Source organism: Canis lupus, chromosome 1 (assembly GCF_003254725.2).
Source record: "Canis lupus dingo isolate Sandy chromosome 1, ASM325472v2, whole genome shotgun sequence".
Taxonomy (NCBI): Eukaryota; Metazoa; Chordata; class Mammalia; order Carnivora; family Canidae; genus Canis; species Canis lupus.
Genome location: NC_064243.1, coordinates 106,304,511 through 106,331,519, shown reverse-complemented (window position 1 = coordinate 106,331,519; position 27,009 = coordinate 106,304,511). Strand labels below are relative to the sequence as shown.

The window sequence follows — 27,009 nt, the reverse complement described above, 5'->3', positions numbered from 1 at the left end:
CCCACCCGCCCCGCGGGGGGCACCCGCCCCCTCCCCCGCGTCCGGTGCCCGCCGCTCCCGCTCCCGCTCCCGCTCCGGGAAGCGTGGCGGGGAGCCGGCAGGGCTCAGTCCCAGGAGGGGCAGCGGCCAGTCCGGGGTCCCGGGTGGCCGAGGCCCCAGGCCTTCGGATGTGCTCTCGCCGGAGTCGCCGGAGTCCCCGAGCGCCCGCGCCCTCCCTCCGGGCACCGAGACCTCCCCCCGCCCCCGCAGCCGTCCTGCCTACGCTGGGAAACCGGACCCTCCCTCGCAGCTCCGGTTTCCCCAGAACTCCTGACTTGCAGATGCTAAGAATGGCTTTCTAGACTGTCTTCTCCCTTTGCCCCCATGGCTGAGTTCTGGCTGTGAGCCCTCACCCGTTTTAGACCCCAGCCCCTTCCTCTCTGCCACCCAGGAGTCAGGAGTGCCGGGCCTCATCCTTGGACCCAAGCATCTGAACCCCAGATCCAGGAGTCCAGGCCCTCCTCCCTCAGACCTGGGAGTCCTGGCCTCCAGCACCCCCATCCCGGGACCGGGTGTCTGAGCCCCAGGCCCTTCCTCCCCAGGACCTGGCCTCCTGCCAGCTCTGCTGGTCCAGATGTTATTTCTCACCCTTTAGAACACGCCCTCGGAATGTGGGGCAGCCTGGGAGGGTGGGGAGGCAAGTCTGAGGCCTCCCACAGCCCCCTGGGAGTCTCTGGACTCCTTAAAGGGCTCCTCCTGGGGGCCCACGTGTCCTCCCTAGGGCCCTGAGGGACAAGCTGTGGTCAGAGAAGCTTCGAGAGGAGGTCTGCCGACATGCCTGAGGCAAAACCAGGTTGCTTTCAGGACTGCCCTCCCTATGTGGAGATGCTGTCCTCTTTTCTGAATGGGGGGGCTAAGCTCTCCTCTCCTTGTAGGTTTGGGAGAGTAGGGTGTCTTCTCTGTGTGGGGAGGGGTTCCATATCTGTGTTGGTTGGGTGGGTCTCCTTCCCTGTGCAGTGAGGGTGTTCCTATCTCTGTAGAGATTTGAGAGGAGGGCCATCTGGGTGCAGATAAAGATTCTCTGAATTTGAGCCCTTTTTCTTCATAGGGATGAAAGTGCTTTGTATGTAGACCTGGGCGATCCCTGCATGATGATTGGGGGCCTCTACATTTTGGGAATGGAGTCCTCTCCGTAGGGATTGGGGTCACTTCTCTGAGGGAGGACTGAGTCCTTTCCATAGAGTTTAGGGGTTCCTGTCTGTGTGAGGAGAGCTCTTGTCTGTATAAGAATGAGGGGACCTCCTTTCTATAGGAATCTGGGCTTCCCCACACCTTCTCTATATAGGGACCCTTTATGTGACCCTTTATGTGCAATTCATTTCTTTGAATGGGACTGGAGACATTTGTTTACATGGGACTCTCTATGAAGAAGTGAATAGAAGAGACGCAAGTCTCTGGGAGGGACCCTCCTCCTGGGGTGTCCAGACCACTGGCGCCAGGCCCACCGGGCCATGGAGTGGGGGTCCAGCCCCTCATTGCAGCTGGGGTGCCAGTGGGCCAGGAGCCAGCAGGCAGAGCAGGTGAAAGATGCTGTGGTCAGCGAGAGGTGTCCAGTTTCTAGCCCAGGGGAAGAGCTAATTATACCCCCAGGACCCAAAAGGTCAGGGCCTGGTGGCCTGGTGGATGGAGTATGGCTTGCCTGGGGCAAGGGGAAACCTGATCCTCAGACTCTCAGGATTAGAGATAAATTTACACCTGAAGGGGCAGGACTTCTTGGTCTCTGGGAGGAGGGGCCTGGGGGCCTGGACTCCTGGGTTTTGGAAGGGGAAAGCACTGACCACGTGCTCAATTGTGAACATCTTTTGCCTCACAGTAGCCAAAAAGGCCCCTGCCAAAGGCAAAGACGCTGCCCAGCCAGCTCCCAAGGAAGCCCCCCCTGAAGCCGCTCCTGCACAGCCCCCCGAAGGTGAGCCGGTGTTCCTGTGTGATCTGCAGAAACTGGCTCTCCACCCGCCAGGCTCCCCTTCCTCTCTGCACCCACCCTGCTCTGTCTCCTTCAGTCCTGCCTCCCAGAGCTGATCCATCTGCCCTCTGCTCACAACCCTCAGTGGCTCCCCAGTGCCCCCAGGTGAAAGCCCAGCCTCTCAGCCTGGTGCTCATGCCCCCAGCAACTGGCTGATTCATCACTGAGTCCTGCCCAGCTCTGGATGCCGCAGTCTATCTCCATACCTCTCCTACCCCAAAGCCGTATTCAAACAATCCAGTCTGCCACCCTCCAGTTCACAAATGAGAAAACTGAGGCCCAGAGGGGCAGGAGGAGACTGGCCAAGGTCATGCAGCCACCTCTGTGACATGTGGTCTTTCCCAAGTCAGGAAAAGCTGCTTGGCTTCGTGGTCTTTGGCATCTGAGCAGAAGGTCCCTCACAGGCTCTAAGCCCCACTCCTTAAGTGGCCTGCTGCCCCTTCCCCAGCCTGCCTTAGACCCCCTAATCCTGTCTCCTGAGCAGAAGCCCCACCTGAGGACCAGTCCCCCACTGCCGAGGAGCCCACTGGGATTTTCCTGAAGAAGCCAGACTCTGTGTCAGTGGAGAATGGTGAGGAAGGGATGAAGGAGGAGGGGTCGAGGACCTGGACTCCTGGGTTTGAGGCAAGGATGAGGCTGGGGGCCTGGGTTCTTGGGTCTGAGGGAAGAGGGACTGGGGGCCTGGACTCCTGGGTCTGAGGGGGAGAAGCTCACAGTCCTCTCTAGAGTTTCACGGCTCCTGTCTGCCACTTCCTCCCATTCCCCACCCCCACCCAGGAAAAGACACGCACATCGTGGCCAAAGTGAACGGGAAGGAACTTCCAGGGAAACCAACCATCAAGTGGTTCAAGGGGAAGTGGCTGGAGCTGGGCAGCAAGAGCGGGGCCCGGTTCTCTTTCAAGGAGTCCCACGACTCTGCCAGCAATGTGAGGACCCCGTGGGGACGTTGAAGGCATATGGGCTGGGGATGGAGGTCCTGCAGCCCTCAGTTCTCAGCAGGCCTGTTGCTTGCTGCCTGAGGCCTGGAGCCCGCTTAGATGGAAAACCCAGATGGACCTAAAGGGTTAAAGCTTACACCAGACTGCTTGGTGGAGATTGTGGGGGTCAGGAGGAGAGAATGTCTAGGTTGTGGCAGGTGTACTCGGTCCATTGTATGCATTCCCAGAAAGGTCTCACGGGTCAGGGAGGTGGGCCCCCCCAGGGGTCAGGTTTGTCCAGGCTTGGCAAGAGACAGCTGGCCCCTCCTGTGGGGTCAGGGTGAGGACCCAGAGAGGGAGATGTGGTGAGGTGGGCTCTGGGAGTGTGGTGTAGTGCTGGGGACCCACGTGCACCCACACCCCTGGCCCTGGCCCCCAGGTGTACACCGTGGAGCTGCACATTGGGAAGGTGGTACTGGGGGACCGTGGGAATTACCGCCTTGAGGTCAAAGCCAAGGACTTCTGCGACAGCTGTGCCTTCAACATCGACGTGGAGGGTGCGCTGGCCACGGGCCGGGTGGGGGTGGGGGTGGGGGTGAGGAGAGCAAAGGGTTGTGGGGGGGCTGGGGTGGATGTTTCAGCCTGGTGTAGGGGAGTGTACAGATGTGGGGGTGAGATCTGGGGAGGAGGGAGTAGATGCAGGGGGAGGGGCCGTAGAAATTGGAGCAATAGTCTACGTGCTTAGGCCACTAGGAGGTGTGGACTTGGGAGTGAGAGGGTGCAGGGTTTTGGGTGTCTACAGGAAGGCTGAAAAGGTTAATTAAGTAAATCCTAGGGTCACAGTGCACAGCCATAAGGGCTTGGGAAGCAAGGGTGTCCACGTTTAGGGAGAGGCTGTACAAGCTTAGTGGGAGGTTGTTACAGATTTGAGGGCATAAGTGTGGACCCCTGAGGGTGCACAGGCTCTGGGATCTGCATCCCAGGCTGTGTGGGGCTTAAGTATGGAGGACACAGTGTATGGGATTGCCCAGGCCTGGGGAGAAGAGCGTGCTGGCCCAGGTGTGAGCGGTGAGAGGCTGCTCAGAGCTGGTGCACAGCAGCTATGGAAACACGAATCCATGCCCAAGTGACAGGGTATGCTGATCCACGATCAGGGGCCTGGGTGGAGGTTGTGCAGGCCTGGAGGGCACTCTTGGTCTTAGATCAGGCCTTGCCTCCACTCATCTTCTGTTCCCCCATCTCCTCTCCCCAGCGCCCCGTCACAACACTTCTGTACAAGGTCTAGAAAGCTTCAAGCGTACGTAAGTGATCCTGGGACCTGGGAAGAGGTGGTGGGTGGTTTCTGCTGGTGGCAAGGACTATGGGAGTGTCTCCCTTGGGAGGAGGAGCTGTGGGAGAAGGGAGGAATGGGGAGCCAGGGTGGGCCTGAGGGCACAGGACCTCTGTCGGGTTCACACACTCTCTTAATGATAACAGGGGCGAAGGGAAGTCAGAAGATGGGGGTGAGCTGGATTTCAGCAGCCTGCTGAAGAAGAGGTGAGCCTACCCCACTTGGCATACAGAGGGGTGATGGGGACTCAAAGAGGAGAAGGATGGTGGGTGAGGCTCCACTGCCAGCTCTGGACTCCGTTTTCCCCTCTATGACCTCCTGAATCTACCCATTCCCCACCCACCCAGCCATCTGTCCATCCACCTATGCACCATTTACCTACACCTTTACCTACAACTGCACCCACTTAACCATCTACCCACCAATTCACCTCCTACTGACCCTTCAATCCATCATCCTCATATCCATTTTCCTGTTCGCTTAGGTTCCAGTTTACCTACACATCCCCCTGTTCACCCAGCCAAACATCCATCCGTCCTTTTGTCCACTCACTCATCTACCAATCTCATCCATCCATTCAACCAGCTACTTATGTATCCATTGACTAAATCCATCCATTCTCCTACCTGCCCATTTGTTCATTCATCTGCCCACATATCCATTCTTCTACCCACCTCTTCCCACCTATCCATTCACCTGTCTGCCATTACACTCAGCCTTCCATTCATAAACATCCATTCATCCTTCATCCACCCACCCCGTAATCCAATTTCCCACCTATGGAGGCACCCATCTATCCACTTTCCACCACCCATCTATCATCCATCTTCCTTGCCACCTGTGTATCTATCTGCACCTGCATCTCTCTCCCAACTGAATCTGTTATCCCACCTGCCTACCTAGCCAAGCATTCCTTTATCAACTCTTCACCTCTTCACATACCCATCCACCCAGATAGCTCTCTGATTGATCCACATGAAATTGCTGTTCTTTAGGCAAAAATAATTAGATATTGGCAATTTTATATTGTTGAACATGATGCTTGTCCATTCGCTTGGTTATTCATTATCTGCTGGTCTACCCATCCATTCTTCTACTAATTCTACTCCCATAACCAAATCCCCAACAACCCCATTTACTGATTGATTCATCTGTTTGTCTTTACCCAGCCAGCCCCATATCCCACCATCTCCCCTCAACATATCCACCCCATTGCCTACCCAACCATTTGCCACCAACTCATCAGTCCATCCACTCACCCAGCTATCCTCCATCCATCCACTTACCTATCTTCCTGCCGCCCATCCTCCACCTATCCACCTATCCATAGACCCCACATATCCATCATCTTAGTCATTCATCAACCCCTTGACTCATCTCTGTATTAATTTCCCACCCAGTGCTCTGTACACCATTCCAAATATGCATATGTCCCGGTTTCTCTTCTCTTTCTTCCTTTCCCTTCCTTCCTTCTTTCCAGAGATCTACTCACTTTCTCACTCAGCAAACATCTTCTGAGGCCTCCTGTCTACCAGACCCTGGGCTGAGACCAGGGTACAGAGAGAAGTTTGACTAGGTCCTTGACATTGAGTCACTGATTGGTTTGGGGAGATGGGTCTGATCCAACCAACATGGACACAGACCAAGACTGTTTAGTGTTATCAGAGAGAGGGTCCCACAGGGGCCTTGTGAGAACCCAGAGTGAGGGCAACTCGTTGCCTGGGAAGACCAGGAGTGCCTCACAAAAGAGGGAGCTTTGGTGCTAGGTTTGAAGAGGAGTCCATCAGGTAGATAAAGTAGGGAAGGATCATCTGGGCTGGGACACATCTTGTGTAAAGGCTGAGAGGCAGGAAGGGGGCTGGGAGGGTTCAGGAAAAGGAAAGTAATGTGCTTGGGTGGTTGTGGGAGTGGTGATGGCATGATGAGTGGGGTCGTGACTGCCAGGCTGAGCTGTTGGGGCATCTTCCTGATGGCAGTGGGAGACCCATGGAAGAATTTTGAAAAACGAAAGGGTGGCATCTGATATGGAAGTTAGAAATACCCTCCTGGGGCCATGTGGGGAATAGGCTGGAGGGGAAGAGGCGAAATAGAGGCCAGGAGCTCAGGAAGGAGGCTGAGGCCATGGTCCAGATGGAAAGGATAAGGGGCACCAGACCAGGCCCAGAGAGACAGAGCGGAACAGCGAGTGGGTAGTGAAGGCTGAGGGAGGGCCAAGGTGGAGGGAGCACCTCATCTCCTAATCCTAACTGCTCCCCCCACCCTGCCCCCGTGGCCCTTCTGCCTACTCTTCCTGTCCTCAGGGAAGTGGTTGAGGAGGAGAAGAAAAAGAAAAAAGATGATGATGACCTAGGCATCCCACCTGAGATTTGGGAGCTCCTGAAAGGAGCAAAGAAGAGCGAGTATGAGAAGATCGCCTTCCAGTATGGCATCACTGACCTCCGGGGCATGCTGAAGCGGCTCAAGAAGGCCAAGGTCGAGGTCAAGAAGAGTGCAGGTCAGCGCTGCTCTGAAGGGAGATGGGCCCTGCCTGGGGGACCCCAACATCATGGGTATTGGATGTTTGGACCCTGGACCTACTCTTGAAGGTCCCAATCTGAGGAATAATAGAGCCCAATTGTCAAGCACTTCCAAGTTCATGGGAAGCTTCCTGACCTTGACCTTGGAGATCTTGACCTTGACCTTGGAGAGTGTATGGTCTGGGAGGGAGACATGGCAGCTCTGGAGGTGACCAGGGCAGTGAGAACCTCTCAGCTCCATGCCCCCTGCATCCCTCAATCTCCAGCCTTCACGAAGAAGCTGGATCCAGCCTACCAGGTGGACAGAGGCAACAAAATCAAGCTGGTGGTGGAGATCAGTGACCCGGACCTTCCCCTTAAGTGGTACAAGAATGGACAGGAGATCAAACCAAGTAGCAAGTATGTGTGGAGGGACAGTCCCCAGGGGTAGGGAGAGGGGAGATCGGAGTCCCAGAGAGAGCCCAGATATAAGGCTGGCCACTCTTAACCCAGAAAGAGCATTCCCTCATCCATATGAAAACTGTGAATACCTCAATAAAAAAATTGACAGGAACGCCTGGGTGGCTCAGCGGTTAAGGATCTGCTTTTGGCTCAGGCGTGATCCTGGAATCCTGGGATCAAATCCCACATTGGGCTCCCTGCATGGAGCCTGCTTCTCCCTCTGCCTATGTCTCTGCCTCCCTCTCTGTGTCTCTCATGAATAAATAAATAAAATCTTAAAAAAAAATTATCCCTCAAAAAAAATTGACAAAGGAAGGGCACTTGACTGGCTCAGTTAGTGAAGCATGCCACTCTTGTTGTCAGGGTCATGAGTTCTAGCCCCATGTTGGGTGTAGAGATTACTTTAAAAAAATCTTTAGGGGCACCTGGGTAGTTTAGTTGGCGAAGTGTCTGCCTTTGACTAAGGTCACGATCCCAGGGTCCTGGGATGGAGCCCCACATTGGGCTCCCTGCTCAGCAGGGAGCCTGCTTCTCCCTCTCCCTCTGCCCCTCTCCCAGCTTGTTTTTTTTTTCTCTCTCTCTCTCTCTCAAATAAATAAATAAATCAAATCTTTTTAGACATTGACAAAGGTAATGAAAACAGGAATTTGGTTGAGAAGAAATCCAAATGGCCAATATATTGTGGAGTACTCATTCAACCTTGCAAATAACAATGACAACAATAATAATAATCATGCAAATAAACAATAGTTTTTCTGCTCTCCGAATGGGCAGATTTTACAAAATGATAAAACCCATTGCTGGAGATGACATAGGGAAATAGGTACACCAGTGTGGATGGTGGGAATGGTACTTGCTAAATCTCTGAAATGGCAGTGTGTTAAAAATATTTCAGATTGTGCAGTTGGAGGTATTTATCCTAAGAGAATTATCATGGTTGTGCATGTTTAGCTGCAAGGATATTCACTAAAGCACTTGCTATTCTAGCAAAAAATGGAAAACAAGCAAAATGTATGATTCTTTACTAAAGGGCTGTGTAGTCACTAAAAAAGAGATTCTAAAATATATACTAATATGAGAAGCTGGTTAAGGTCAGCATATGGGAAGAAGCATGGTTCCCATTTCTGCTTAACAAAATGTTAATCTATGTGTGTATAGATAAAAAGATTGCAAAGAGGGATGCCTGGGTGGGTCAGTGAATCTACCTTTGGCTCAGTCCGTGATCCCAAGATCTTGGGATTGAGTCCCACATTGAGCTTCCCATAGGGAACCTGCTTCTCCCTCTGCCTGTGTCTCTGCCTTTCTCTGTGTTTCTCATGAATAAATAAATAAAATCTTTTAAAAATATATTGGAAAGACAGAGGCTGAAGTGTTTGTAACAGTTATCTCTTGGATAGGTTATATTTTTATTATTTTTTTTCTTGGCTGTGTGTGTTTTTTTTAAAGTTATTTATTTATTTAAGTAATCTCTATATGCAACGTGGCACTCTAACTCATGACCCCTGAGATCAAGAGTCTGGTGTGCTTCCAACTGAGCTAGCCAGGTGCTGTGGCTGTGTCTTCTAAGTTTCTCAGCAGGAGCATGTTGAATGAGATAAAAAGTTAAGTTAGTTAAGATACAGGTTAAGTTACTTTAAGTGGGAGAGAAATGCATTTCTAACTGATTGAGGCTGGTAGGTGGGCTCTCTTCTTAGAGATTGTTTGGGGACCCGGGTTCCACATTTTTGGCTACACCATTTCTTGTGGCATTGTCCTCATCTGCATGATTGGAGCTGGGTCAAAGGGGAAGGAGGAATTGTCTTGAGCAAGCAACTCAAAGGTGGAGATGACCTAGCAGTTATGCATGTCCTATCCACTCACATTCCATTGGCCCAAGTTCAGTGGCACACCATCCCAGCTGCAAAGGAGGCTGGAAAATGTGGTTCTCTAGGTGGTTAGCTATGTGCCACTGCTAAATGGAAGGGGAGGATGTATATGGCGGGTGTAGGGGGGCAGAGGTTAGGATTTCTGCTGTGGTTATTTAAATACTAGAAATTGGACCATCTGTCCCTTCCCTCACAATTTGGCTCTGAGAGGGAGTGACTTGTCCTGAGAACTGGTGGACAGATCTACCCCAGGGCTGGGCTCTCCTCCAGGCTCTAGGCTGAGGTAAGATTTTTCCACCAGGTACGTGTTTGAGAATGTTGGTAAGAAGCGAATTCTCACCATCAACAAGTGCACGTTGGCAGATGATGCTGCTTATGAGGTCGCTGTCAAAGATGAGAAGTGTTTCACCGAGCTCTTTGTCAAAGGTGAGGCTGAGATTCGGGCCTAAGCCTGAAGAGTGGGGCTTTTCAGGAGGATATCCTGAAACTACTGACCTCCTGTCCCTCCATGTCTCACAGAACCTCCAGTCCTGATTGTCAAACCCCTCGAGGACCAGCAGGTGTTTGTGGGCGACCGGGTGGAAATGTCAGTGGAGGTGTCAGAAGATGGTGCCCAGGTCATGTGGTAAGTAACTCATGATTCCTGAGCTCTATACAGGTGCCTACAGCTTGTTTGCCTCAGCTCTGATCTTTATGACTTCTCTTGGAGATTGTGAAATATTACCCAATAGTCACCAGACCTTTCTCTTTAAATCCTGACCTTCACCCATGACCTCTTTCTGGAACTTCTGACCTCTACCCATCTCATCTTCTTCCAATTCCTTCTTCTGATTTCTGCTATTTCAGATTCATTTATTCATCCATTCAACCAATGATCCATCCTTTGGTCCATCCACTCATATATCCATCTATCTATTCATCAACCTATCCATCACTCCATCCATTTATCCTTCCATCCACCCATCTATCCCATTGGTTTATCTGTCCATCCATCCATCCATCCATCCATCCATTCATCCATCAATCCATCCACTCACCCACTTACCAATCTCCTCATCCATCCATCCATCCATCCATCCACCCATCCAACAAATATTTATTGAGCACCTATTATACAATGGCACTCTTCAATATATTGGAAATATAAGGGGATATATCAACATGGCACTTGCCAAATTAGAGTTTATAATCTGGTAAACTTCTGGGGTATATGTGTAGGAAACAGAGATATGTGTTAGTCAAGTCATCACATGAATAAATATAAAAGTTTTTTAAGTGTTTCAGAGGAGTACTGACTGAAGCTATAGCCACTTTTTAATAGGGAGAAGGGACTCAGGAAGTCAGAGAAGTCTTCCTGGAGGAGGTGACAATGCAGCTGAGATTTGAGTGATGAGGAGTTAGAAAAGAAGTGAGAAGGGAGGGGTTTCTCAGGCAGGGAAGTACCATTCGGAGAGGCCACAATATCTGGCATCTCTCTGTGACCCCAGGACTTCCTCCATGCTCTGACATCTCCCAATGATCTGTCTGTGTTCCTTTAACCTCCAGCCAGGAATCTGTGGCACCTCCTTGTGGCTCATGACTTCCTGTGACCCACCATCCCACCTGTGACCCATCTATTCAAGATGCTTCTGCCAACCTTAATCTCTCCTCCCTTCTGACCCCTGACCTCTGCCCAGGACTGTCTCTCTGGCCCTTGACTCACTGTCTGATATCCAGACCCAGGGCTCTGCGGGTCCTTCATTTCTCCCCTTCGCGTCCCCTTCACCTAGGATGAAAGATGGTGTGGAATTGACGCGGGAGGATTCCTTCAAGGCTCGATACCGCTTTAAGAAGGACGGGAAGCGTCACATTCTCATCTATTCGGATGTGACCCTGGAGGATGGGGGTCGCTACCAGGTCATGACCAATGGCGACCAGTGTGAGGCTGACCTCATTGTGGAAGGTATGGGGCCCCCAGGTGGGGTGGGGGCCACATTGGCTCATGCTTCTCCTCACAGCTCAAAATTGCTCAAGCCCTCGGGCACCTTGCTGGCTTAGCCAGAGGAATATGTGACTCTTGACATCAAGGGTCATGGGTTCGAGCCCCAGGCTGGGGGTAGAGTTTACTTGAATAAATAAATTAACTTAAAACAATTGTTCAGGGGCACCTGGGTGGCTCAGTCAGATGAGTCCAACTCTTGGTTTCAGCTCAGGTCATGATCTTGGGGTTCCACACTCAGCATGGAGTCTTTGTTCTTTTCCCTCTGCTTCTCCCCGTGCTCTCTCTCTGAAATGCATTAATAAATATTTTTTTAAGCAATTGCTCAGGCCCCAAATCTTATAGTTGTCTCTGACTCCTCTCTTGGCCTCCCACCCTGCATTCCATTCACCAGCAAGTCCTGACAACTCCCCCATCAAAGGAGATCTAGGATCTGATCACTTTTCCTCACCTCCATTACCCTCACCTGCCCTAGGCCTCCACCCCTCATGCCTGAATGACAGCAGTGGTCACTGGGTGCTCTGTTTCCATGACTGCTCCCCTCCCCCACTTACACACACGCAGTGGCCAGAGTGATCCTTGTGAAATGTAAGTCAGATGGTGGAAACCGAGCTCACCCTGTGTCTAGGGCCTAGGTCAGTTTCGTGTTATGTAAGATGTCACCATTTCCACCAGGGGAAGCTGGCTCAAGGCTACATGGGACTCCATGCTTTGCTTTTGCAAATGCTCGTGAGTCTATAATTCCTTAAACGTAAGAAAAAAAACAGACAGACCCCAAACCAAGGTATTTATGAGCCAAATCAATTATGGTATGCCCATATGTAGCCGTAAAAAAAATGGAAAGAGGGATCCCTGGGTGGCGCAGCAGTTTGGCGCCTGCCTTTGGCCCAGGGCGCGATCCTGGAGACCCGGGATTGAATCCCATGTCGGGCTCCCGGTGCATGGAGCCTGCTTCTCCCTCTGCCTGTGTCTCTGCCTCTCTCTCTCTCTCTCTCTATCATAAATAAATAAAAATTTTTTAAAAATTAAAAAAAAGGAAAGATTTCCAAGATGCTGTATAGTTAGGTGAAAAAGCAAATATGTTCTAATTTGCAAGGAAGGAAGGAGAAGAAAGGAGGGAGGGAGGGAAGGACAGATAGAGAAGAGAAAACATAGATACTATTGGCTTTCATAGCGATAGACTGAATGGATAGTGCCTTAGGATAAAGGAGAATTGGAGGTGGGTAAGTGGGAGATATCCCGTCTATATCTGTTTTTTTATTTTTTTATTTTTATTTTTTGTGATTTTATTTATATTCATGAGAGACACACAGAGAGAGGCAGATACATAGGCAGAGGGAGAAGCAGGCTCCCTGTGGGGAGCCTGATGCGGTACTTGATCCCCGGACCAGGGATCATGACCTGATCCAAAGACAGAGGCTCAACCTCTGATACACCTAGATGCCCCCTCATATCTGAATCCATTTTCTTTATTTTTCAATCATATAAATGCATTTTGTTTAAAAAAACTAAAATTAAAAAAAAAAAGTCAGATCCCAGCCATCTTCCCAACATGCTTTAGTGTCTCTTGCCTCGCTGGAGTCCTCCCTTTTGGACCCCCAAGGTCTGTGATCCAGCCATATCTCTCCTGTCCATCTTCTCATGTACCACATTTGCCTTGCCTGCTGCACACTGGCCCCCTTGCTGTTTCTCACATCAACAAACCTGCTCGATTCCATAGGGCCTTTGCACATGTTCTTCCCTCTACCCAGGGGGACTCTTCTGCATTCTCCCATGGACTCTTCCCTGCCTTCCTTCAGGCTTCATCACTCCCTCTTGTTGTTGTTGTTGTTTTAATATTTTATTTATTTATGCAAGAGAAACAGAGAGAAAGAGAGAGAGAGAGAGAGAGAGAGACAGGCAGAGGGAGAAGCAGGCTCCATGCAGGGAGCCAGACATGGGACTCCATCCCGGGTCTCCAGGACCAGGCCCTGGGCCGAAGGCGGCACTAAACCACTGAGCCACCTGGGCTGCCCTCCCTCTTGTTATACGTTGATGTGTGTCCCTGTTCACCAACTATCTCCCCACTGGCATCTGAGCTTCACAGGGCCAGTGGATGTTTCCAGGTTGTTCATGGCCATATCCTCAGGGCCTGGCACAGTGCTTGGTGCATAGTAGGTGCTTGCAACTATTTGTGGGCTGACTGGAGTTTCGATGGCCCCATATCCTTTTCTCCCTGTCCAGAGAAACAGCTGGAGGTCCTGCAGGACATTGCGGATCTGACGGTGAAGGCCTCAGAACAGGCTGTGTTTAAATGCGAAGTGTCTGATGAGAAGGTGACAGGCAAGTGGTATAAAAATGGGATCGAGGTGCGGCCCAGCAAGAGGATCACCATTTCCCACGTGGGGAGGTACGGAGTAGACTATGGAGGTAGCTGGAGGTGGGGCAGGGTGGAACATGTGTATCAGTTAGCTATAGTTGTGTAACAACCATCCCGATCCTTAGTAGTTTAAGGAGAAAAGGATGTATTTAATCACAAGTCTCTGTGCTGGTGGAGGGCTGGCTGATCTAGACGGCCTTTCTCATGCCTCTGTGGTCAGCTCAGTGTCTGCTCTGCTGATCTTCCTGGGCTCCCTCAGGACCTTGGCCAGGAAACCTGGGCTGCCTTTACTCTGGTCTATGTGATGTCTCATCCCCCAGTAGGCCAGTCCTGGCATGTTCATAGGGCAGATGCAGGAGTCCCAAGAGAGAGAGCAGAAGCAAACCAGGCCTCTGTGGCCTGACTGGTCACTGTTCCAATGTCTGCCATATTCTATTTGGCAAAGGAAGCCACAGGTTGCAGGGTCTCATTGCAAGGGGCATGGATACAGGGAGGGGAATCCCTGTGGCCACAGTTGCAAACTGTCTACTACAAAGTGGAGGAGATGTCCAGCTGGAGAAACAAGGGATTGGAATTCAATAGGTAGCACAGGGTTACCTGAGAGAAGTACCTGGTGATCTGAGGACTATGGAGAGCCACTGTGAGCATGCCCAAATTTAGTTGTGCCCAAATACAATGGTGAATTGCATTTCCTGACAATAGCTCTTGGCAGAATGTAGGCTTTCTCTGGGATCTGTGTAAGGAACACTGCCTGCCAGAGCTGTCAGTAATTATAAGAATGAATCTTAACGCTTCTAGGGCACTTATTATGTGTTAGGGAGTTTTAAAAAATGCTTTACAACAACACTGATATAGACTGTTATCATTATGTCTATTTTATAGGTGAAGAAATTGAGACACAGGGAGCGTAGGTAGCTTGCCTAAGGTCACACAGCTGATAAGTTGCAAAGCTGAGATTTGAACCTAGATGATAGCATTTCAAAACCCAGAATAAAAATGGTGGGTATGGATGTAGGGGTGGCGCTTGGGGGGCTCAGTCAGTTAAGCGTTTGCTTTGGGCTCAGGTCAAGATCCCAGGGTCCTGGGATCCAGTCCTGCCTCAGACTCCACACTCAGTGGGGAGTCTGCTTCTCCCTCTCCCTCTGCTGCTCTCCTGGCTCATGCTCTTTAAAAAAAAAAAATGGTGGCCATGGGCATGTAGATTGCATTGAAGAGGTTGTTTCTTGGGGCAGCTGGCTAGCTCAGTTGGAAGAGTGTGAAACTCTTGATCTCAAGACTATGACTTTGAACCCCACATTGAGTGTAGAGATTACCTAAGTGAATAAACTTAAAAAAAAAAAAAAGAAGATGACATTACTCCATGGTGGTCCTCAGGGGGACCCATCTGACCTCTGCCTTATCCCCCCAATGCCTTAGGTTCCACAAGCTAGTGATCGATGATGTCCGCCCTGAGGATGAGGGAGATTACACATTCGTGCCCGATGGCTATGCCTTGTCCCTCTCAGCCAAGCTCAACTTCCTGGGTGAGGATGCCCCTCTGTTTTCCCCGAGGGCCAGAGCACCCACCTTCCCAGACCCTAGAGCCCAGATGCCCTCCTGCAGGATTAGGTTTACCTAGTATGTGTTAAGGGTCACAGCAGGTGTCTGCTGAACTCATGGGAGGAGTCAGATGAGAAGATAGAGGGAGAGGGCACTGTATGTTCTGAAGTGTGTCCACCTGGGAGGAGGGGCAGTCATGGGCCTTGACCCATCTCTAGCCTCTCAGGTTCCTGGGGACCTTACCCTCAGTCTCTGGTGTTGGAGGGTAGGATAAGGGGCCCACTGGATTTAGAGCTAACTGTGCCATCTTCTCTGTCCTCCAGAAATCAAGGTGGAGTATGTACCCAAACAAGGTAAGGATCAGGGGCTGTTGTGGTAGGCTGAGGGCATGGACTCTTGGGTCTGAAAGAGGAGGGGGCTGAGGGCCTGGACTCCTGGGTCTGAGGGAAGAGGGGCTGGGGGTCTTGTTTCTTGGGTCTGAAAGAGGAGGGGCTAGAGGCAGGACTCCTGGGTTTCTATGGCTGTTGAAGCCCAGCTCTTAGGGAACCCAGTTTGCCTTGGTGGGGATCAGGATGACCCAGCTGCCCACTCCCAAGTTCCCCAGTATCTCTTCTCTGTCACTAGAGCCACCAAAGATCCACCTGGACTGCTCAGGAAAGACCTCAGAGAATTCACTTGTGGTTGTGGCCGGAAACAAACTAAGGCTCGATGTTTCCATCACTGGGGAGCCTCGTCCTGTCGCCACCTGGTTGAAGGGAGATGAGGTATGATGGGGCTTGCCGCATGCCCTGACTTCTCCCTCTCAGCTCTGCTGGGCAACTTTAGGCAAGTTACTTCCCCTCTTTGAACTTCATTTTCATTGTAAAATGAGAATGATGATCTTTCTTCAGAGTGTTGTTTTGAAGATTAGATATTATATTTGTCTATCACATGGTACTGGCCTGCCACCTGGTGGGGTGCTGCATCCATCCATTCATCCATCCATGAGTCAGCCAACCGCTGTAGCCATCCATCAACTCAACCATCTACCCATCTTTCCATTTATAAACTAATTGATTACTTAATTCATCTGGCCATTTTCTCATCTAGTAACTAATCCATTTGTCTATTTATGGTGGGTGTCTAGTCTCGGACTGCAGTCAGTCAATCAATCCAATTATCCATCCATCCATCCATCCATCCATCCAACAAATTTTTTTATCTTGTATGTTCCAGGCCCTGAGACAGTTCAGTGTTTCTTCTTTCCTCTGGGCTTTAGAGTTCCAGTCTGTAAAATGGATTTGACTCTGTTTTCATTCATTCCTTCAGTCAGCAAACACCCCTGAGGCTCTTGGGAGTGGGGGCACTCTGTGCATAGCACTGAGGATACCACCATGAGGAGCCTTCACTGTTGGAGGGAGGCAGATACGTGCCCAAGCAGTCACAGTCCAGGGTGACTGGGGCTGAGATAAAGGAGGGTACTGGAAACTATGAGACTTCAGGGGGTAGGGCTGTCACTTTCAGCTGGGGGCTTCCAAGATGGCTTCCCAGAAGAGGCAACTTCTAGGCCAGTCCTAAAGGATGAGTAAGAGTATAGCAAACAGGAGTGAAGGAGGGCACTGAATGCAAAATCTTGGGGATTTTAATTAAGGGTGATGTTTGGAGGATAAGGAGGGCAGCAGAGAAGGATGATGAGGCTGGGCATAGATCCAGTGGGTCCTCTTGTGCTGGGTCTAAGGCCTTGTGTGTTGTGAGGTGATGGGGAGCCGCTGGAAGATTTTGAGCAGTGGAGAGCAGAGGCGGGTTGGGCTCGGGGAGAGGTGGGGCAAGGCCATCCTGTGGCTGTGTCTAGGTGTTCACGGCCACTGAAGGCAGGATCCGCCTTGAGCATCAGACAGACTCTAGCAGCTTCGTGATTGAGAGTGCTGATCGAGCAGATGAGGGCCGCTACACCATCAAGGTCACCAACCCCGTGGGCGAGGATGTGGCCTCCATCTTCCTGCGGGTTGTGGGTAAGCAGAGAGAGCTGGGGGTATGAGCCATGGGTGGTTCCCCGAGTCCCTGAGGGACCCCCCTAACCATCCTGCCTTCCGCAGATGTCCCAGACCCCCCGGAGGCTGTGCGTGTCACCTCAGTCGGAGAGGATTGGGCCATCCTTGTCTGGGAGCCACCCAAGTATGATGGGGGACAGCCAGTCACTGGTGAGTGCCTGCGTGCCAGATTCCCTATGACCTCTGACCTCTCCTGCTTCCCCACCCCTGCCACCCCAATGAACCCTTGGCCTCTGAGAGTTCTTAGCATCCTTGGTGATCTCCCTCTGAGGCCTGTTTACCATCTTGGATGTCTTGTAGTTCCTTTTGTGTCCCCTCTCATTCTTTGCTTCCCAACAATCTAGGGTTCTTCACTTTGGCCAACAGCCTGGGGTTTTCTATGACTCCTGACTCCCAATTCATGACTTGTAACCCTTCCTGATCCCCAACCCTATGACTGGTGACTTCTGACTGCTCTGTGACCCTGAGATCAACCCAAGGTTCATGGCCTCAGACCTCTCTGGGTCATGTGACCTTTTGATGTGACTCTCATTGCTCCACCTAACCTGTGACCCTATAGCCTCTCCATGAGCACCCACTCCTCTCTGCTTGGGGGCATCCAGGTTACCTCCTGGAGCGGAAGAAGAAGGGCTCTCAGCGCTGGATGAAGCTGAACTTTGAGGTCTTTACGGAGACGACCTATGAGTCCACCAAGATGATCGAGGGCATCCTCTACGAGATGCGGGTCTTCGCTGTCAATGCCATTGGTGTTTCCCAGCCCAGCATGAACACCAAGCCTTTCATGCCTATTGGTGATGCTCCTCTGCACCCTCACCAAGCCCCTCTCCACCTCCAACCCCTGCCCTGCCTGTCACTGATCTCTGACTTTACACCTGGCCTTTGACCCTCCAGCCCTAACCAACCTCCTGACCACTTACTGACCAAGAACATTAGTTACCAATCTCCATGATCCTAGACTCTGTGCACTTGCCCAAATACCTCATGGACCTCTGACCTACCAGACCAACACTTTCCCTATTCCTGGAGACCTCATTGTCCCTTGATATCTTGTTTTTATTTATTTATTTATTGAGTTATTGAGTTATTAAGTTATTTATTTATTTATTCATGAGAGACAGAAAGAGAGAGAGAGGCAGAGACATAGTCAGAGAGAGAAGCAGGCTCCATGCAGGAGGCCCGATGTGGGACTTGATCCTGGGACTCCAGGATCACACCCTGGGCTGAAGGGAGGTGCTCAACTGCTGAGCCACCCAGGCATCCCTATATCTTGTTTTATTTTTTTTATTTTTATTTTTTTTAATTTATTTTATTTTATTTATGATAGGCACACAGTGAGAGAGAGAGAGAGGCAGAGACACAGGCAGAGGGAGAAGCAGGCTCCATGCACTGGGAGCCCGACGTGGGGCTCGATCCCGGGTCTCCAGGATCGCGCCCTGGGCCAAAGGCAGGTGCTAAACCGCTGCGCCACCCAGGGATCCCTATATCTTGTTTTTTTTTTTTTTTTTTTTTTAAATTTTTATTTATTTATGATAATCACACAGAGAGAGAGAGAGAGAGGCAGAGACACAGGCAGAGGGAGAAGCAGGCTCCATGCACTGGGAGCCCGATGTGGGATTCAATCCCGGGTCTCCAGGATTGCGCCCTGGGCCAAAGGCAGGCGCTAAACCGCTGCGCCACCCAGGGATCCCCCTATATCTTGTTTTAATGACTCATGATGACACGTCCTGGCTCACTGACCACCATACTGATCCCTTTCCTGATCAGTGACTCCAGCTCTGATCCCTGACCCTCCCCATGACACTGACCTCTCATTTACTTCCACCTCCCTTTTTCCTGGATCCTTACAGCGCCCACAAGTGAACCCCTGCACCTGATGGTGGAAGATGTGACAGACACCACCACCACTCTCAAGTGGAGACCCCCAGATAGGATTGGGGCAGGCGGCATTGATGGGTACCTGGTGGAGTACTGCCTGGAGGGCTGTGAGTGGCCCCATCAGGCCTGGGGCAGGGGTGGCCCACACAGACCCTGGGTGGGTGTCCAGTCTGGGACTGCAAATAGGGCGGTGAAGGGAAAGCTTTCTGGTGGGGTGGGCTGCCCTTGTCCTGTGTCTATACTCTAGTTGCCTGAGTCCCTGAATGGGATGGCTCAAACCAGGCCTCCATTGACCAACTTGTCCTCTCTCCCTCCCTCTCTCCTGCCCCTCCTACTTCCTCCTTTCCCTGTACCCTTCTTTCATACAGCAATATCTTTTCATCCATCCATCCATCCATCCATCCATCCATCCATCCATCCATCATCCCTGTATGTATCTACTACCTGTATTCTTTCTTTCTCTCATCCATCCATCCATCCATTTGTCCTTCCTTCCTTCCTTCCTTCCTTCTTTCCTTCCTTCCTTCCTTCTTTCCTTCCTTCCTTCCTTCCTTCCTTCCTTCCTTCCTTCCTTCCTTCCTTCCTTCCTTCCTCTCATCCATTTGCCCATCATCAGTCATCTGAAAATCTTTTGGATAACCAACTGTCTATCCATCCTGTAACATGTTTTCCATCTGTATATTTGTCTCATCACCACCATCTTTCTTCCCTCCCTCCCTTCCACCCTCCTTTCCTTCATTCCATTCATCCATTTCCGTATATGACATTGTCACCATCTGTCTACCATCTCTCTGTGTATCCATCCATCCATCCATCCATCCCTCCATCCCTCCATCCTCCACCGAACAAACATGTATTGAGCACTGACTCCATGCCAGGCCCAGTGCCAGGGCTATGGGGAATACCTCCAACATGGTCATCTCACTGGGAAGACAGGCATGATTGATCATCTTTCGACACCGTAACCCAGGCCTTACAGTCAGACAGATGTGGGTTCTAATCCTGCCCCTACACTTTCTAACTGTGTGATCATGGGCAAGTCTCTGAGCCTCAGTTTCTTCATCTAAAAATGGGCGAAGACAGTTCCCTCCTTGACAGGGTACAGTGATGACTGCATTTGGTAATGCATGTAAATGATGGATGGTTGGACGCTCGTCAGCTTTTTCCCTCTTTCTCTTTCCAGTGCTCTTTTATCCCATTCTTGCCCTTGCCCACCCCTCCCTGATCTTTGTCAGTGCCACTATGACATTTCAGGACTGATCCTTTTTAGAGTTCACCCTGGTGATTGTTGGCCTGACCCATGTTGGTTCACCAACCTATGGCAATAAACCCAAGATGGAAATCCAGGAAGCAGGAAATCCGAGGAGCTGTCTCTAACCACCCCCATCCCTGAACCTTGATTTCCCCATCTCTACAATGGGGATCGCATAGGACAGAGGCAGAAATTAATGAGCTAACTAACTTGTGTGCCACCCTTCCAACCTGGTCATAATAAGCGCTTAATAAATAGCTACTGCTGTTCATTGTGGTGGTCCCAAGGCACGGGAAGGGACAACCAGCTGAGGGGCTTCAAGGAAGTTTCCCCAGCATTGTTCCTTTTTTGCAGCGGAGGACTGGGTCCCTGCTAACACAGAGCTCACAGAGCGCTGTGGCTTCACCGTCAAGAATCTCCCCACAGGAGCAAAAATCTTGTTTCGGGTAGTGGCGATCAACATCGCGGGGCGCAGCCAGCCCGCCTCCCTGTTCCAGCCGGTCACCATCCGTGAGATCGTGCGTAAGTGCCTCAGACCCAACTCTCCTAAAGACCAAGGTGTGGTCATCTGGCCGGCCCTTGCCATGTCACCATCAGGGCCTCCCTGGAGAACGTCATCGTCACTGTGTCTCTGTCCCTCCTTCGAGCGTCCTCCACCCCATTCCTGTGTCTGTGTCCTCAGAGCAACCCAAGATCCGGCTCCCGCGCCACCTCCGCCAAACTTACATCCGCAAAGTGGGGGAACACCTCAACCTGGTCATCCCCTTCCAGGTGCTCCGAGCTGGGAGTTGGGGGGTTGGGCTCAGGGCTTAGGGCTCTGGCTGGACCCAGTCTGACCTCTCGGCCCCGCCCCCAGGGGAAGCCCCGCCCCCAGGTGGTGTGGACGAAGGGCGGGGCGCCTGTGGACCCTGCTCGCGTGCACGTGCGCACCAGCGACTTCGACACCGTGTTCTTCGTGCGCCAGGCGGCGCGCTCGGACTCGGGGGAATACGAGCTGACCGTGCAGATCGAGAACATGAAGGACACGGCCACCATCCACATCCAGGTCGTGGGTGCGTGGCCCGTTGGGGCAGGAGGGAGGCACTGTGGCCCAGGGAGCGGGGAACGGGTGGAAGAGGGTGACAGGTGGGGATGGGGAGGAAAGGTGAGGAAGTGGGAGTGGGGAGAGATCAGAATCTGGAGAGCCGGTGAGGGGGCAGAGGTGGGCAGGGGTGGGGAGAGGAGGGGAGAGAAGGTGAGGGGCTGGCGTCTGACAACCATCCCCTCCCCGCCCCCCACCTTCCAGAAAAGGCCGGGCCAGCCGAGAACGTGATGGTGAAGGAGGTGTGGGGCACTAATGCGCTGGTGGAGTGGCAGCCTCCCAAAGACAACGGAAACAGCGAGATCACGGGGTATTTTGTCCAGAAAGCTGACAAGAAGACCATGGTGAGAGACCAGAAGGGCCGGGGGGTGGGGTAGGGTGGGAGAGATTGTCCTAGCAGATGCCATTGTTCTTGGTTCACAGCCGGTAAAGGGAAACAGGCTTGGAGAGATTGGGAGGAAAGCCTTTTGGCTGAGATACATGCATGATGGCTTTTTTCTTTTTTTTAAATTGAGCTAAAATTCACATACAACTAAGCATTAACCAATTGAAAGCCTTTATTCCGTTCTCACTGTTGTGTAACCACCACATCTAGTTCCAAGAGGAACTAGATCTGCCCAAAAGGAAATCTGGTACCCATTAAGCACCCACCCTGGCATACCCTCCCACCAGCCCCAGGCAACCACTAATCTCCTGGTTTTATGGATTTACCTATTCTGGACATTGCCTATAAATGGGATCATCCAACTTGTGTTCTTTTGCATCTGGCTTCCTTCACTCAGCATAAAGTTATCCAAGTCCACCCACATTGTAGTGTGGATCAGCTTTGTTCCTTTCCGTGGCTGAGTGATACAGTCCACGGTTTGTATCTACCACTTTTTGCTTCTCTGCTGATGGACACTTGGGTTGTTCCCACCTTTTGGGCATTGTGAGCAGGGCTGCTATGAATGGCAGGTTGTTTTAGCGGGACACATGCTTAGGTGTGCTTTCTTCACGCACCGGCCCTTCTCACATCTGTGTCCCCGTGTCTGACTCTCCTGGCCCCTCCCTGCCTCGCCCTAGGAGTGGTTCACTGTCTACGAACACAACCGACACACCTCCTGTACTGTGCCTGACCTCATTGTGGGCAATGAATACTATTTCCGCGTTTTCAGCGAGAACATCTGTGGGCTCAGTGACTCACCTGGTGTCTCCAAGAACACGGCCCGGATCCTCAAGACAGGTACTGGCACCCCACTCCATGGGGCCTGGTGTCCTCTCCTGGCAGGGGTTCTACCTTGACTCCTGCCCTCCCCGGCCCCACCCCCAGGCTCAAAGCCGATGGCACCTGGTGACAGAGGAAAAGCAGTCAGGTATGATCTAGACTGGTCACCTTACAGGTGAATCTCCCTTTCACCAGGTATCACCTTCAAACCGCTTGAGTACAAGGAACATGACTTCCGAACACCTCCCAAATTCCTGACGCCTTTACCAGACCGGGTGGTTGTGGCTGGTTATGCTGCTGCTCTCAACTGTGCAGTCAGAGGCTACCCAAAGGTGCCGTGTGTGTGTGTGTGTGTGTGTGTGTGTGCGCGCGCGCGCGCGCGCGGCACACATCAGACCCTAGAGGGAAATCTTCACCCAGATGCAGCATACCACCTCCTTCCCCTTGACTCTCTCCTCCATTCATGGGATTTACTCATTTAAAAAAAAAAAAAAGATTTATTTATTCATGAGAGACACACACACAGGCAGAGGGAGAAGCAGGCTCCCTGTGAGGAGCCCCATGTGGGGCTCGATCCCAGGACCCGGGGATCATGACCTGAGCCAAAGGCAGATGCTCAACCACCGAGCCACCCAGGTGCTCCAGATTTACTCACTTTTAACCCACTTCCCGACTCTCGCCCCTTCAATCAGAGCCCAAGTCTTAGATCATTACTCTGGCTTGCCTTGGAAACAGAAAACTTGGCGGGAGTTGGGAGGAGGTCTGAACCCCCAGAGCCCCCCAGCATCTTCTGCCCCATCCTGTTTCCTGACTACTGTTGGGAACATGGACACTTGGAAACCTTGAGCTCTAGCCACTCACTTGGACCAGGGGCTGGCAAACGATGGCTCATGGGCCACATCTGTTTGCCCCCAGTTTCACTAAACAAAATGTTATTGGGACATGGCTGTGCCTGGTTGTTTGGTACTGCCTGGGGCCGCAGAGACCACAAAACCTGCAGAACCTGAAATATTGACTACCTGGCCCTTTACAGATGAAGTTTGCTGACTTCTGGTCTAACTCCCAAGTTTTTGGCATCAGCCCCCGTAGGCATACCATGGATTCATTAGTTTACCTCCTCCATCTACATCTACCTACTTTATTCGCTGACTGTACTCATTCATTTTTTTTTTTTAAGATTTTATTTATTTATTCATGAGAGACACAGAGAGAGGCAGAAACACAGGTAGAGGGAGAAGCAGGCTCCATGCAGGAGCCCGATGTGGGACTCGATCCCAGAACTCCAGGATCATGCCCTGAGCTGAAGGCAGATGCTCAACTGCTGAGCCACCCAGGCATCCCTGTACTCATGCATTCTGATCATTGACTCAGCTACCAGTCCTTTTGCTCAGTTCACTTATTCACTCCATTTGCTTAGTTACGTCACTCTCTTATACAGCCTGCTCATTCTTTCAACACACGTTTTCAGAGGCTGTGTGTGCTGGTGAATTGGGACAAGATGTTCCTGGATGTTGGGGGAGATCGACATGAATCCAAAGTCATGCAAATGACTATAAAACCATGAAGGGTGGGATGCGTGCCGGAGCCATGCGGGTAGCTGAGAATGTACAGCGGGCATTTCTGCTACAGCCCAGGGGCCCAAAGTGCTGTGTCAGCTGAGACCTGGAAGATAAGCCCGCACTGATTAGGGGAAAAGAGGAGGGTAGAGCAGTATTGGAAGAGGGAACAGCCCGTGTGCCAAGGTCCTGAGGTGGGAGCCTGTCCAGTCTGTTTGAGGAATAATGAAGAGGCCACTGTGGATGGAGACGAGGGAGGGAGCAACAGGGTGGAGGTGAGGGCAGAAGAGTGATGGGGCCATGTAGGATCCCATGGGCCACAACAAAGAGTGAGCTCTTCCTCTCACAAAGAGGAGACTGATCGTCAGAGAGGAGGAATGAGTGGTTCAGGGTCATCCAGTCAAAACCAGGAGATGGCACAGCCAAGATAAGAATCCAGATCTGCCTTCCAAAGCCCCTACTTGGCCATCACCCGGGGACCTCCCCTAAGCTGGCATCTTTTCCCATTCCCCTCAATAGCCCAAGGTGGTCTGGATGAAAAACCAGATGGAAATCCGCGAAGATCCCAAATTCCTGATGACCAACTACCAGGGGGTCCTGACGCTGAACATCCGCCGCCCATCCCCCTTTGATGCTGGGACTTATTCCTGTCGGGCTGTCAACGAGCTGGGGGAGGCACTGGCTGAGTGCAAGCTGGAAGTCCGTGGTGAGCACCCTGCCTGGCAGCCCTCATTCATGCTCTCACACAGCTACCCGGAGGCCCCGTGCTGAGATCAGAGTGGTGTCAGCGCTGGGCCCCTAGGCGTGTGATGGGGAAGCCAGATTCAGACTCCAACAAGAATGATGCAGGGTGACATGTGCTGGATTCAGGGCAGCACAGGGCATCATAGGGGTGGGGCTGGGGGAGCAGCGGGGGCAGTCATCTGAGGAAGTTTTCCAAAAGGAGTTTAAGGACAGGTGAGAGGTAGATGAGGTGGAGAAGGGCTGGTAGATGATCTCCAAGGCTCTGGTGGGCCTGGCATCTGTAGGGAGATGTGTGGACACAGTGTCAGAAACAACATGGGTGCTGGCAGAGGACTGGGTGTGGGTGCCCAGAAAAATGTCACTCTTCCTCAAGCTCTGTTCCTCCTGTCCCCTCCTTTCTACCCCAAAGGCTTAGCCCCATTCATCTCTTCTGGAATTCTTGCCTGGCCTCCCTGCCTCCCATCTCTCCCTCTAGCACCCCCCCACCCCGGCCCAGGGACCTAGGGTGCTTCCTATCCAGGGCTGACCTGCCCCTCCCTTGCTTGTGGCCCACCCCGGGGGCTCCCCAGCAGCCCTGAAGCCCCTCGGCCTGGTGTCTGTGGTGGTCCTGCACTCTGGCCTCATGTACCTCCATTTTCCTCAACACTGTTCCAGCCACACTAGGCTGTTGGCAGTTGGACAAACTGGCTGTGCTTTCTCTTTTTCCTAGACTTTGCACATGCCATTCCTCTAACTGGAATGCTTTTCCTCTCTTCCTCTGCCTTGGGCTCTAGCCCATCAAACCTCTGCCTGTCAGAGCTCACTGGGCAGGCTGCTACCAAGTCCCACAGATGTAACTGGCATTAATATAGGTTTCTAGGGGCCCTCCTCAGTTGTGACCCCTCCCCCGGCCCTGAGGACCACCCAGAAGACAGAAGTGGCCGTAGACCCTTAACAAGTGAGACTACCCCCCCAAGCCTTACTTGCTGTCATTCTGAAGCTCTGCTCTTCCAGGCTGGCCCAATTTCTAATGTTTTGCTATCCCCTTTATTAATTATTGAATTGGCTTGGAAATATCCCTACTTCAGGATTCCAGTGACAGCTTGTTACCAGCAGCAGCTGCTTAGAAATCACTGATTGGGGCACCTGAGTATCTGCCTTTAGCTGGGGTTATGATCTCAGGGTCGGGGAGTCAGGTTCGCCGCTCAGCATGGCATCTGCTCCTCCCTCTCCCTCTGGCTCCTCCCTATTGCTCGTGCTCTGTCTCTATCTCTAAAGATTTTATTTATTTATTCACAAGAGACACAGAAAGAGAGAGGCAGAGACACAGGCAGAGGGAGAAGCAAGCTCCATGCATGGTGCCGGACGTGGGACTCAATCCTGGTTCTCCAGGATCACGCCTTGGGCCGAAGGCAGGCACTAAACTGCTGAGCCACCCAGGGATCCTCCATAAAACATTTTTTAAAAAAAGGAAAGGAAAGGAAAGGAAAGGAAAGGAAAGGAAAGGAAAGGAAAGGAAAGGAAAGGAAAGGAAAGGAAAAAGAAAAAAGAAAGAAAAAAGAAAAAAGAAAAAAGAGGAAAGGATCCCTTATCAGAAATATTCCAGTTTGGGGTTCAAAGTTCCAGTAATCACGGGACCGTCACGTTGGTTGCCCCACGGAGACATGAAGGATACACGTGCGCCTCCTGCTGGCCACCTGAATCCAGCGGGCAAACGGGCCTGGGGGGAGGGGCCGGCGGACCCGGGAAGGCCCCACCCACCTAACCCACCCACCTAACCCACCCTGTACTCTTTTGCCCCACAGTGCCGCAGTGAGGCTGGCTCTTCCTCCCTCCAAGATGATTGGCTGCTGGGTCCTAACTGGACCTTCCTGAACACTGTTCATAGTTGGCACTGAGAAGATAATAATAGTCTTGTCTACAACCTGCACGTGTGTCCTTCTTGAATTTGTAGCTCTGCCTCCCTCTTCCTGGTGGGGGTTCCTGGCCTGGGGGTGGGTAATGGGGACAGCAGGTTGGAATGGCAACAATGATAAGGCAGCCCTGATGAGAGAGACCACCTTGAGGCTGCCATCTTGGAACAGCTACTTTAGTGGCACTACCGTGTTGCCATGGCAATTACAAGGCACAGGTGAACCAAGACCTGGTCAAGGCAGCCCTCTCAGACTAGCTACTATGAGTGGGGAGGCGGCAAGTTGGCTGCAGGGGCAGCTACAACAAGTTAAAGGGGAAACCAAAGCCCAGATCGGGAAGACTACTCTAGAGAGGTAGCCATGATGGAGTGGTGGGCACTAGGTCTCATGGTGGCCCCAGGAGCCACTCATGATGAACCCAACACCAT

General features: G+C 51.8%; 1 protein-coding gene across 1 annotated transcript; it reads left to right on the top strand.

The window, feature by feature from the left end:
• The first annotated feature begins 654 nt into the window (after positions 1 to 654).
• MYBPC2 (myosin binding protein C2) lies at positions 655 to 26,596 on the top strand. Its single transcript, XM_025424134.3, has 28 exons — positions 655 to 832; positions 1,853 to 1,945; positions 2,487 to 2,573; positions 2,780 to 2,928; positions 3,359 to 3,476; positions 4,172 to 4,220; positions 4,396 to 4,455; positions 6,550 to 6,743; positions 7,032 to 7,164; positions 9,373 to 9,497; positions 9,591 to 9,696; positions 10,841 to 11,013; positions 13,273 to 13,438; positions 14,825 to 14,931; positions 15,271 to 15,300; positions 15,572 to 15,711; positions 16,779 to 16,938; positions 17,023 to 17,127; positions 17,580 to 17,768; positions 18,825 to 18,959; positions 20,459 to 20,626; positions 20,787 to 20,875; positions 20,961 to 21,156; positions 21,390 to 21,529; positions 22,248 to 22,407; positions 22,585 to 22,721; positions 24,465 to 24,651; positions 26,474 to 26,596. Exons 1-28 carry the CDS (start codon positions 814 to 816, stop codon positions 26,482 to 26,484), a joined length of 3,426 nt encoding a protein of 1,141 aa, XP_025279919.1. The 5' UTR covers positions 655 to 813; the 3' UTR covers positions 26,485 to 26,596.
• The last annotated feature ends 413 nt before the right edge of the window (positions 26,597 to 27,009 follow it).

Bases quoted from the DNA above. Each gene is read 5' to 3' on its own strand.
- MYBPC2 (XM_025424134.3), top strand. The intron at 20,876-20,960 runs GTGCTCCGAGCT...CCCCGCCCCCAG, and splicing joins ACCTGGTCATCCCCTTCCAG to GGGAAGCCCCGCCCCCAGGT. The intron at 22,722-24,464 runs GTGCCGTGTGTG...TCCCCTCAATAG, and splicing joins CAGTCAGAGGCTACCCAAAG to CCCAAGGTGGTCTGGATGAA.